The sequence below is a fragment of the Trachurus japonicus genome, chromosome 7, assembly GCF_045865225.1.
Source record: "Trachurus japonicus isolate A0001 chromosome 7, Traja_1.0".
NCBI lineage: Eukaryota > Metazoa > Chordata > Actinopteri > Carangiformes > Carangidae > Trachurus > Trachurus japonicus.
In genome coordinates, this window is record NC_140913.1 from 11,643,119 (window position 1) to 11,656,359 (window position 13,241).

The 13,241-nt window shown below is 42.2% G+C and overlaps 1 protein-coding gene across 2 annotated transcripts in view; it reads left to right on the plus strand.

The window, feature by feature from the left end:
* Nucleotides 1-12,983, plus strand: part of ctnnbl1 (catenin, beta like 1) — a 61,960-nt gene extending 48,977 nt beyond the window's left edge. For both annotated transcript variants that reach the window (XM_085781190.1, XM_085781191.1), the window contains exons 14-16: nt 2,905-3,042; nt 4,285-4,357; nt 12,242-12,983. In XM_085781190.1, the coding sequence (XP_085637316.1) occupies nt 2,905-3,042; nt 4,285-4,357; nt 12,242-12,330 (300 nt within the window). In that variant the 3' untranslated portion in view covers nt 12,331-12,983. The remainder of the gene's footprint in view (nt 1-2,904; nt 3,043-4,284; nt 4,358-12,241) is intronic.
* Nucleotides 12,984-13,241: the final 258 nt, after the last annotated feature.

The window sequence follows — 13,241 nt, forward strand, 5'->3', positions numbered from 1 at the left end:
CCTCAGGGGTCACGTCATCATGTATGTATTGTATCCTGTCACATCCTGTGTTTTGTATCTTTGCTGAAGTTGGATTGTGAGATTTGTGTATCTTTGCCTCCAGCTACTGTATTGGCTCTGAATAATGAGCCGAGTTGTCCTGGAAACAGAGATAATCTTTTCTCCTACAGGAAGTAGGGGGAACACAGTTTACATTCAAATAGGTTTGTTTCAAGTCGGCTTTTTTTTTTTTTACATATTTAATGGCTGCTGGTTGACAACAAGGCCAACCGTTGGGACTATTTTACAATGCGATACGACTCAGCTTTGTAATAAAACAGAATTCTGGGCCAGTGTTTTACCCAGAGGACACAGAAGAGACAAATGCCCTACATTCAGCTGCTACTAAAGGTTCTTGTTTTAATTATCTGCATTGTTTTGCATCTTTAATAACCTACAGTTGACATTGTACAGTAGGCCTTTGTTCTGAAGTTGTATCCGCTTGTCTTTTCTTCTCTTGGGAAGAAGTCATTAATATGAGATGAAATCCTCCTGTCAGAATCCAATGTCACAGAAATGGATTTGTTGTTTTCCTTCTTTATCCCAACTCTGCAACCTGCAGCTCAAATGCTTTATCCCAGAATAGTCTCGTAGTGTTAGTAGTCCTCAGGAGCTGCCCTTTGATTGAGGCATGTTAATGAGCTGAACTTAACGGCTATAATTGGGTTTTACAGTGTAATTGATCTTTAAGGACAAGGCCTTTTGAAAGTTTTAATTTTCCCTGAGATTAAATCATTGGGATGTAAATGTCATGTGTAGTACCCTTTAGTTTCACGCTGAAAGCTATTTGTTTTCATTAGGATTGGTTTGAAAAGTTGCCCTTTTTCTTGATTTACTGTCACATACTGGAGCACGTTTGCTTTTTTCCCTTCTAGTACTGGGCCGTGCTGTTCTAGACTGAAACACATGCAGGATTCAGATATAGCTGATACAGGCATTTTTAGGTGGATTCTCAGCCTGTGGGTTAGATTTTCCCCCAAAAGACCAGGAGAACTTTATTGGGAACTATTAATACTTTGGTTAATGTGGATAATTGTGTATAAAATCTGACAGCGGCAAATGCATAATCCTTTCAATTGATTATACACTCAACAGCTACTTTATTAGGTACAACATGCTCATACTGGGTTGGACACTTTTGCCTTCAGAACCGCCATAAATCTTCACGGCTTAGATTCAACCAGGGGCTGGAAATATCCCTCAGATTTCAGTCCATATTAACATAAGAGCATCACACAGTTTCTGGAGATTTGTCGGCTGCACGTCCACCTCAACCCAAAGCTGCTCTGTTGGACTGAGATCTGGTGACTGAGCCCACTGAACTTTGTCATGTTAAAGAAACCAGTTTGAGATTATCCAAGCTTTGTGACACCATGTTCTATGATAGTAGTGTGCTAATAAAGGGATAGACATGATCAGCAACAATACTCAGGTAGGCTGTGGTGTTTACATGATCCTCAGTTGGTTACTAAGTTACAAAAAAAACAAAGTGTGTCAAGAAAATATCCCCCACGGGCAGGATCAGTGTTGATACAAGGTAGAATGGATCCATCCTTTCATGTTGTTTACGCCTAATTCTGATCCGACCATCTGAATGTCACAGCAGATGTTGAGACTTATCGGACCAGGCAACGTGTTCCCTTCTTATATTGTCCAGTTTTGGTGCCCGTGTGAATTGCAACCCCAGTTTCCTGTTGTTAGCTGACAGTGTCGCCAGTTGTGGTCCGCTGCTGCTGTAGCCCTCCTGCTTCAAGGTTCAACGTGTCGTGCATTCAGAGATGCTCGGCAGTCCTTGGTGGAAAACAAGTGGGGTTTTTTTTTTTGAGTTACCGTTGCCTTTCCATCAGCTCGGACCACTTTAGCAATTCTCCTCTGACCTCTGGCATCAACAGGGCATTTTCACCAAGTTAACTGTCACTTACTGGACCTATTCTCTGAATACTGCCACATTTAAAGTCAATTAATCAACTTCTCTTTTCAATTCTGATGCTCGTTGTGAACTTCAGCAGATTGTCTTGACCATGTCTCCAGGCTTGAATTCATTGAGTTGCTGTCATTTGTTGTCATTAGCGTGTTAGATATTTGTGTTTATGAGCAGTTGTACAGGTGTACGAAATAAAGTGGCTGGTGACTGCAAGAGAAGTTACCAGGGAAAGAAAATCACATTTTCCATCAAAAGCCACTCATGCTGGAACGTTAACAATACAATTTTACTGCTGTTCAGCAGATGGCTGCACAACCATGTGTCTGTGTCTTTAAATAAATAAATGAACATGTGGTCTGCAAACAGTAGAATATGGTTCAGATCCATATTAAAATGTAAACCTGCCTCGTCAGCTCTGCTTGTACAGCCTGAACAGAACTTATGTGTATGTTTTCGTATTGTCAATGCACCGAGGTAAAACTGTGCAACAGCCGAACACTTTACAAGCTGTCTGTTTCTGTCCCAGTCCAGTGGCTCACACTCCAGGCTCCCCTCTCCCCCCACAGGTCTGTTTCTTAATCTCTAATGATGATTAATGTGGTCTGTGTGCGTATTGGCAGCACTGTGTTATTGGCATACTGACAGGGTTGTTAAGATGGATAACTATGCAAGTGTGTGTATGTGAGTGTGCCGCCCCCACCCCTCCCTTCTTTTTTGCAGCTTGGCTGTGGAATCAATTGATTTGTGTGTCTGGTCAATGGAGAAAATGGATTTGTGGAAAATGCTGAAAAACAACACCTAAATTAAACCCAGTCTTTGATTTTGTTTGTTGAATCTGAGCAAGAGAAACTCTCTAAAAAACATTTACTTGTGCTTTCTTCACCTCGTCATGCATAGCTCCATGTTCTCTTTTTATTAATGGGCTGTGTGTGTGTGTGCAGGAGATGGTTCGTCGTGGGGAAATCCTGGACGACACCATGGAGGATGAGTTCTACCTTCGCCGCCTGGACGCCGGACTGTTTGTCCTTCAGTTGATCTGCTACATTATGGTGGAGATCAGCAACTCTGGGATCTCACAGGTACACAAACACATGCGTGCACGCACACTGACTTTGGTTTTGCCAAATGAGTCCCCTCTCAGATTAATTATTGTTAGGACATCTGATCAGATGAGCTATAAAACCAGACAGGAGTCAGATGGTTTTTATGGACACGGCAGCCAAGTGGCTCATTAGCTTCACCACTAATCTGGAATTCACTGGACTCTTGCGGTGCCACATATACGGACACTAAACTGTGTGCACCTGTCGTCAAAGAGCTGCAGTCTAGTCCTGGTCACCTCGTGCTTTTAAGGGAACCGTAACAAATTAGTTGCCCATTTAATTTCCAGCTCAGATATTTGTCTGATGTTGATGCCAGTCAGAATTTTTCAACTGTTGAGTAAGGAAAGATCAACTATACTGTATTTCTGAATTATTTTCCATGTCCAAAACACATTTTGGACATGTTTGTGAAAACAGCCTTTAAGCTTGAGGCCTCTGAGTGGGTGTTTGTCGTGGCAGCAGCTGACTGACATCTCACAGCTGGTGTTGCCTAGAGACATGTTTTCATTTTCTGTGGCGCGCTGCTGTTGGGAACACATAATAACCTACGGACATCGATACAAGACCCTTTTTTTAAATACTTCTAACAAGCTCTCATGGTGTTAGCCGTCCACTGTTAGCGGATTCAGACAGCTGTCAGGACGACCCACTCTGCTGTTTAGCTTGTATTTCCTTCTGGAAGCAGAGGCTTGTAAGCTAAGCTAATTAGCTTTAAGTGGAAGAAAGTGGAAGCTAGGTGCTACATGTCTGGATCTAGTTGAAGTGATGTTAATTGGCAAGGTTAAAACTAACCAAATAATTTAACAAATAATTACACACTTTAAAAGGATAGGTATGCTGGGGCGGTGTTTAGCTCAGTTGGTAGAGCACCCGCCCCATGTGTTGAGGCTATAGTCCTCACTGCAGGCGACCCCGGTTCGAATCCTGCGCCGAGCGGCCCTATCCTGCGTGTCCCCCCTCTCTGCCTCCCATTTCCCGTCTCTCTCTGAACTATATATATAAAAAAGGATAGGTATGCTGATTTATAATGTCCTGAGAGTTCATAAATGCTGCTAATTCAGAAAATGTTGTTATAAACACATACCGTGCAAAATAATATAAAATCACAACACTTGCAAATAAACTAACAGATAAACTTACAATGAAAAAATGAACTCAAATTTCAGTTTGTCCTCAGATCTGTTGTGTGTTGCTGATGCTCTGTTTCTCTGCATTCAGCTGCAGCAGAGAGTCCATCAAATCCTCAACCTCAGAGGAGGCTCCGTCAAAGTGGTGCGCCACATCATGAGAGGTGAGTCACTTTATTTTCTTTTCATTTCTCAAATAAAACACAGCCCTCAAGAAGGGATGCACTGACCCACATTTTTTCACTTCCGATCACATTATTAACTCATCTCAACATCACAGACTCGCTGCTCCTGTGTTTTTTCTTGTTACAAAAACTCTCTCACTCACTGGCTAATGAATTCCACTCAGTTCTACTTTGCTGTGATTTCTCCGCAGTGATCTGCTGTTACTGAAAGTCGCTGCTCACAGGTGTTGCGCAGCATTGTTAATGTGAAACATGTGGAGGAACTGTCAGAAAATTATTCACTTTCAAGTTCTCGCTAAAATAAGACAAAATATACTGGCATAAAGATGAAGTCTAGAAAATGAATGTTTTTTTTTCCTTTGAAGGAATGTCATAAGCTGAGTTTAAGGTTAAACAAAGCATTCACCCTTCATCCATTTACCAACAAAAATATATTAAACAGCTTTTTAGGATAAAACAGTGAATTAGCACCTAGTGACAAATGTCACTGACTGAGTGATCATATTTCCACCAACGGTCAGCCGAATATCAGATAGAGATGGATGTCCTCTTTCAAAATTAGATTGGCAGAAACACTTTTTATGGGGGTGTGGGGTGTTTACAGCCTGCAGCTTTGCCAACTTGGTGTATTGCACATTGGTTTCTAGATACAGAGCAAACACATGTTGTTTGCCTGCCAGAGTTGGTGAAGCCGGATTATGATAAAATGCTATGATTTATCTTATCCTCTAGCACAAAGGAACAAACGTGGGCCAACTTTGAAAGTTGGCTGACAGGACGTAGCGCAATGTTTTTCAGGACTGATTTTTTTTTTTTTTTTTTTTTTTTTTAATTACTCCTTTGCCAGTGACAGCCAGCTTTGCAGCCACGCTGTTTTCAGGTTGTCTGTCTGCACATGCACTAGAGTCTGGGTGAACGTCCTTGGGACACTAGGACTGTTGGTATGTGGTTGTAAAAGTTCAAGGTCACAGTGATCTCACAAACTTGTGAATGCTATGTCACTGTGACACCATGAGGACATTTCTTCAAATCCAATACCAGCATTCACTGACTGGACTTGATCAAAGGTCATAGTTACCTTACAAAAACACTTTTTAGGCACTACTAAAGACTTAGCACAGCAATGATAACAATGAATTTCACATGAATGGCTTATATTTCATATGGGGCTGCACATTTAATCGCAATGTAATTGAAATCGCAAGGCAACCAAGTGCAATATGCAAAGCGGAGGAGCTGTATTTATTTATTTATTTATTTTTGATCTCCCTAAAATGTGTCACATTGTTTTTGTGCATTGTACAGCTTCAAGTTTTGTGTTACTATAAAACACCTTGGCCAACAAATCATATTCAAGATGTGAAGGGACATGCCTGTTTGGGACCATGACAATTCACACTGATATCCTAATCACTACCTACCTATATAATCTCAATATGATGTTTTTATATATTGTGCAGCCCTAATATTTCATATGAGTCTGGATAAACAAGGATGTAAGCTGAAACGGACAGAGGCAGAAACTGTGAGGTGGTAATTCAAGTTTTATATATTGTGTTTTGCACTTCTTCACTGTTCAATACATCCCTCCTTTGTAATGGGAACACTGTCCCCTACTTAGTTATGGAGCTCCACTGAGGCAAAGCAGCAGAGGAGGATTTAGGTGATGATGATCCTCCTGAAAATCATTACATATAAAATTCAGTTGGAAAGTAAGTGTAAAGACACTGCAGCGGTAAACAAACACGGTCAAATCCAGCGTCTGTAATACAGGTGTTTATGTGCTTCTTATTCACATTACCTGTGTGCAGATGGTAAAACAATACACAGAAATACATCCTGGCACGCAAATGCAGACTATAATTTGATCGCATTGTCACTGTGAGAAGAGCAGAGACCGTCATTCATCTTTTTTTCCCCCCTCGTTCCCAAAGATTTCCTGTCCTGCGGTATTTGTTTTCTGTTTGGTTTTCAAAGACCTAGCAGGTGTGTTATTTTCTTCCCGGTGTGACATCCATCCTTCCTGTATCATTGTCGGATAAGGCTCGAGGATGAGGCTCCATTCACACACCCCCCTGGCTCTCGGTGGCATGTAGCACTGTAGATAGAGCCATCCGTCACGCATGGCAGTGCCAGCAAGCATGGCAATTCTCCAGTCCTCGCTGTGTGTTTTTGTGTGTGTGGTGTGCATGGTGTGTGTGTGTGGGAATGTTTTCCTAAATGTGTCAATGTCTTGCTTTTGTTTTCATCTGCGTATTTGCATACATGTTGCTTGTCAGTGTAGTTTCTATAGTATGTTTTTTCTTTGTTACAGTTTGGATGTAGCTATTTGCCTTTAGCATGTCTGCATGTTTATATGCAAGTTGTTTTTGTATATTAACATCCCTTTGAGAGAGCATGCAGATACATGTTTAGTGTGTTTCCTTTGTGATACAGTTTGCAGACTTTACTCACGTCTGCCTGTGCATGTTTTTACATATTAATGCGCATGTTGTGTGAACTCGTCCTTGTATGATCTTGACAACACGTATTCGTCATGCATGGTTTGTGTGTATGTGTCGAAGGCCATGTGTCTGCACCTGTAGCGGTATGGAGCTTGAAGCGCTGTGTGTGTGTGTGTGTGTGTCCTCCTGGCCTCACCCTTTTCATTAGGCCACGCTGTGGAGCCCTCTTCCATTTCAAGTGCCTCAACCGGTCAATGTGAAACTGCTGAAAAAGGTTAAATACATGCAGAGTGTGTTGCCGGCTCTGATGTCTTGACCTTAATGGCTTTAGTTCTCTGAATGAGAAGCAGCCGCTCTGCAGGAAGGAAGGCTCAGCACGGTGGAAGGAAGAACATTGATTTCATTAATGCTGTGAAAACCTTTGCTGAGGTTTTCCACTTAAGAAACTTGAGGTAGGTTATGTCACAGGTAGTTAGACGTTCACCATCTATCTCAGTGCTGATACTATATATATATATATATATATATATATATATATATATATATATATATATATATATATATATAATATATATATATATATATATATATATATATATATATATATATATATATATATATATATATATATATATATAGGTTTGGCAGTTTGTGTTTAATGCTGTTTGAAGCCCATTAATAATGCTAATGGAGGAGAACAGGAGAAAAGGACATCCAGGTGATGTAAAATACACTTTCTGGTGGACTGGTTAGCTCTTTGCCTCAGGGCAGGGCCAAGGTCTAACAGAATTAGTTCCTACAACATGTTGTGTGACCTTGTCTGACGGCCAAATGGTTTTTACCTCTCTGAATGGCTGCAATGAAGGGGGGGGGGCATAACATTTCGTAACATTTTCTGAAGGTTGTAATTTACATTGTGTTGTTCCAATGAAAAGTGACAGAAATAGTTGTCAGGAGTACCGTAAAAAAGAAGAAAGACCTATTGTTAACATCAATGTTGGTGATGTGATCACAAGTGGTCAGCTTTAATGCAACGTCCATACTACATCTCTTTTTCTACATTATCACCTCCTGTCCTGATGATTTTTGAAGATTCGGGGGTTGCATTTTGTCTGGACGGGCAAAAACTTCTTCTTCTGAGATGAAGCCCATTGTCGCTCTGTGACTGGGTCTTATCTGCCTCGACCACCAGTGGTGAAATAACACAGATAATGATTTACAAGTCTGACTGACCTTGTCATCATTGCTAGCAGTTCTAAGGAGTTAAAGGGATAGTTTATAATTTTGGCAAATTGGCCCATTGCCATAATCCCTATAGTCATAGCAGTAGGTTCGTTACCTTTAATTGTCGGTGCAAGCTATTTTTAGAACGGCCGAGCGGAGCCGCGAGCTGCTCAGAGCTTTGCTGCAGAGGCTAATGGTATTTCTTGGTTTCCCTCCTCAAACTCATCAAGTACACAATCCAACAACTCCAAAACGCTCTCGTGGACAAGTTGTGACCTGCACATTCAACACTATGAGATAATAACGGAACGTTACAAGACAGAGTTGTTTTCGAGGCAAATGCAGAGACTGCTTGCCGAAAAACTGCCCCTGACAGGAACATGCATCAGCTGTTTTGCATGAATTTACCTCGAAAACAACTCTGTCTCGTAATGTTCTGTTATTATCTCATAGCGTGGTGAATGTGCAGGTCACAACTTGTCCATGAAAGCGTTTTGGAGTTGTTGGATTGTGTATTTGATGAGTTTGATGAGGGTAACCAAGAAATCCCAATAGCCTCCGTAGCGTAGCTCTGAGCAGCTCGCGGCTCGGCCGTTCTACAAATAGCTTACACCGACAAAAGGTAATGAACCTACTGCTATGACTATAGGGATTATGGCAATGGGCCAATTTTCCAAAATGATAAACTATCCCTTTAAATGTTGCCCTTCTAATGCTGCAACTCCTTGTTCCTTGTTTGTAGTATTGTTTACAACAAATAAACTGCAAGGACGATAATCTACTTCCTTTTTCCGTTGCTTTGTGCATGTTTTTTTTTTGGGCTGCGGCAGTAGAGGCTGAGATTATTTCTAATATATAGTTAAAATGGGCAGTGTGGATGGAAATCATATTTGTTACATGAAAACCTTAGTCCCTGCTTTATATGCAGATAAAAAGGTGTGCACTGTTGCTTTGCAGTCAGGCCGACAGGAGAGTCTGTTTTCTGTGTGTGAAATAGGGAGGAGATTGAAAAATCAGTGAACAGGGAAAAGAGGAGTTCAAACCTTCTCCCTTCTCACCTCCAATCAGCTGAGCAATCGTACAAAGAGGTTGTGGGTTTGGAAATTGAGGGGAAACAGCAGGATGCAGAGGCCCCAATCGAACATCATAAAAGGTGTGTGAGAGGCAAGAGGGGCAAAGGGGTCTGTGAGTGTGTTTGGACATCCAACAACCAACAGTCACAGTGCTGTTGATCATAACTCACCATCAAGAATGATATCTCTGAGACAGAAACCAGCCTCTGTGCTTTGTGAGAAAACACATTCATATGACAATGCAGATATAGTAATAAGGCTGTATGACTCTTTTATTTACTGGCTACATAGGAAATGCTTGTTAATGCTGCCATTTTCCTTTAAAAGCCTCGGAAACAGCCGTTGAAAAAAAAAAACAGCTCAGCAGATGGCTGGCTAAATGTGGCCATACAAATTAGCTGGTGAGCTTTCTCAAGGTGTCCTTTTTATGTTTTGATGGTGCGATGTTAGAGACGTCTTTGCAGTATAAAGATGTAATTTATTTAAGCAACGACGAAGCAAAATACAACTAAAGAAAACATCAAAAAGACTTTGATTTCTTCCCTTTCTTTGTGTCATGGGCACGTTGATGTGACAACTTCTGTGGTTAGACGATCATGTGCCCCGTGTGCGTCTGGATCAGACCAGTTCCAGACTGGGGGTGTATAGGTGTTTCAGATGAGCTGCTGCGTCCCAGCTGCAGCTGTAATCACACCGAGTGTGTCCCTACCCGCGGCCGCCGCTGCAGAGGCTGCTCCTGGAAATGATTCTCCTTGTGCTCATGGCAGATCACTCCCAGTCACTGACCTGAGTAATGGCGATGCTCAGTACTGTATTGTCCTCTGCCGTGTTGCCGTGGTGACAGAAGGAGAGAGAGTACCAGCATGCCAAAGAAAAGGTTCTGCAGAGAGTTGAAGAGTCACCGAATCTCTGACCTTTCTGTCTGCGTGGCTGACTGCACCGCCATTTATAGACACACACTCTTACACACACACAGGGACAATGACAGGCGAACAATGAAAAGAGGCTGTAGGTTTTCATGTTTTTGTTGAGTCGCTCGCTTCGTGTCCCCGAACCTGCTTTTCTCAGTCAACCTTAAAATTCTACCATTTTGTAGTTCAGTAACATCCCACACCTCCTGGGATCACACTCGGGTCCCTGGTGCCACTGTGAATGCTGCATTATATCTGTACCATGGTCCAAACCGACCCCCCCCCCCCCACACACACACACACGGAAGGATACAAACACTACACATACAGTACATTTCTATAAGTTTACCCACAATACTCAATGATGCAGTGACCTCTCTTCTACTCACTGCCCATCTTCTGTACCCAAATGAAAACCTGTATCTTAAGAAACTGTTAATGTATTATAGTGTCTTCCTTCCATCCATCCATCCACCCATCCATCCATCCACCCATCCATCCATCCATTATCCATGAGGATTATCCTTTAGGGGTCATGGGGGAGCCAAATCCTAGCTGACATTGGGTGATCCCTGTGATGGACTTACAACCATTTTTTCGAGTCACCAATTACTTTCTATTCCTCCACCATTCAACTCTAACCTTTTCGTATCAAGGATTTACATTGAAAGGGTACAGTCAGAAACAAAAAAAACCTAGATGTCATGCTATAGCCAATTGCAGCAATACATGTTTTAAATGTTGAGGAGCCATGGCTCAGGTAGAAGAGCTAATTAGGGGATCAGTGGTTCGATCCCTGGCTCCATAGGTGGAATTTTGGGTGTTCCTTTCCTTGCCCTGGATGTCTCATCGTTGTGTGAATGGTCAGAAACATTACACTGTAGTGAGAAGCGCTGTATGAATATGTGTGTGAATGGGTGATGGTAGTGTAAAGCACTTTGAATAGTTGTGGAGAAAAGCACTATATAAATGCAAGTCCATTTAACTGTGTGTTAAGTACCTTCAAATAATAATTCAATTTCATCTAAAATAAACCGTCTACACCCTGTAGTTTTGACATCGTTTCCAGCTCTTGCCATTATAACTGTTGGTTTCTGGTGAAGAAAGGGAGACAGTTGGAGGGTGAGAAGCAGCCCCCCCTCCTCCACAGGTCAGCTGAGCTTATTTAGTGGAGAAAATGAAAGCAAACTGCAAAATAGTGAGACTGTAAAACTAAATCTCCACTGTGTTTTTGACAGCCGTGTTTCGTCCTAAACCCTGCGGGCTCTTGTCAGGAAAGCCCCCCCACCCCCCACCCCCCCTCCTTCATTCTCTCCTCTCTGCTGTGTCTCGCAGAGAAGGCAAGCCTTTTTCATCTCTCTGTCCCGACATCCCCGGGTTTAATGTGTGATCCCTGCCTCGGAGGCTGACTGAGAGACGAACAAATGCTCCTCCGGGTCTGCAGCAGCTGCAACTTCCTCTTTCTGCACATTAGACTCACAAATCGACTTGTCGGACGGTCTCGGATGCCTTGTGTGGGAGAGGCAGACGCACAAAATGAAGGAAGCGCTGTGAAAACACTGCACAACACACCTGCACTGATTGGTGGGCACAGTCGCTGTCTGGGGACGTCTCATCATATGACAGCACTTTTTCACAGGAGAGATCTCGTAATAGCACTTCTGTTATAGAGTGATGGGCAGACTAGAGACTGTCTAGATTACAGTGAAAATCTATTCAGTGGTGGTAATTCTTTAATGCACTGTCACACAGCTTTGTCCTCTATTTAACAGGCAATGAAAGACAATCAGATATAAAAGAGAGTGGGAGGAGTGGGAGCTGCTGCCATCTCAGTGTTTGCTTCCACATTTCTTTTTCTTGGAGAAATCTATACTGTGTTTACACATTTTAATGTGTGTGTTTGTGTCTTTATATTTAACTGCTGTTCAACTACTAACATCTGCAGGAGTCATGTGAGAACACAAGGACTCTCACCTTTCACTTCTTAGTTTCGGTGATAAAGTAACTGAAGCTCATTGAGGCGTCGCTCCGACTAAGACTTTCAGGCAGATTCCTAAACCGTGTATTATTTCCCCCTGCTCACATTTATCTTCTGTTCAGCGTGGGGGAACTGCTTGCTCCGAGGATGTTCTCTGTAACCTCAGAAGTTAAACAGCCACGCCCGCGCTGTCGAGTCAACTAATCCGCAGACTTGTCTTCCGTCTTTTGCAGAGTACGCGGAGAGCATCGGAGACGGGAAGAGTGACGAGTACAAAGAGGCTGAGCGGAAGAGGATCATGGACCTCGTGGACAGCTTCTAACTAACCTCACTCTCTCTCTCTTTCTCTTTCTCTCTCACTCTCAAACACAAACAGGATGTTCTTCCATGTGAGAACATTGAAATCCCTCGGTTCTGATCCGGGACTGACCGTGACCTTGAGCCAGTGGTCTGTTTTTCTGTGACATACTGTGACTAAAGTTGGTGAGGACGTTTACATGCAAAGCTACAAGCAATCCTTCATTTACTGTTTTTGTTCTATGCTTTAAAGACATGTAAGAATGCGTTATATTTTGATCTTAAATATCTTATTTTAAAAAAATAAAAATAACAATAATTTTTATAAAAACCCACCAATAATGAGTTAGATGTGGTAGTTGATTTAATTCAGTTTGATTTCATCCAGTAAACACAACTTGTGTGCATTAGACTAATTGGTATAAGTCCAGTGCAGGCTGTGCTTGTAAACGTGCTCACTGCAGAAACAGTACGAGGTTTTGAGAGCAGAATATTGTGTATTGACAGGCACAGTGCGCAGGAGATGTGCTCAGAGCTTAAGCACTGTTTCACTCTTTGTACTGTGTGACTCTGTGGGATAAAAATGGACAGACTTTCCTCTCATCACAATACCTGGTTTCTTTGTTTTGGATTTTGCCTGTAAAATATTTTCTAATAAAACATTTGGTAATAAAATCTGGATTGTGTTTGTACTGTTTGATTAATGTCACGGTTTAGTGCGCGAGACTGACACAGCTTATTGATAACCGTCTGTGCACATGAATCTCATTATGCCCACACTTGGTTACCGTTGCACGCAGGCACAGATGGAGACGACGAGCGCGTACATATCTGCAGCTTCCTGCACAGAGAGAGAATCCTCGCGCTGAGACGGAGCTGCTTCTTATTTATTTGTCTGAACCCACCCACTGCTGGATCTCAGCAGCCTCCAGAGCT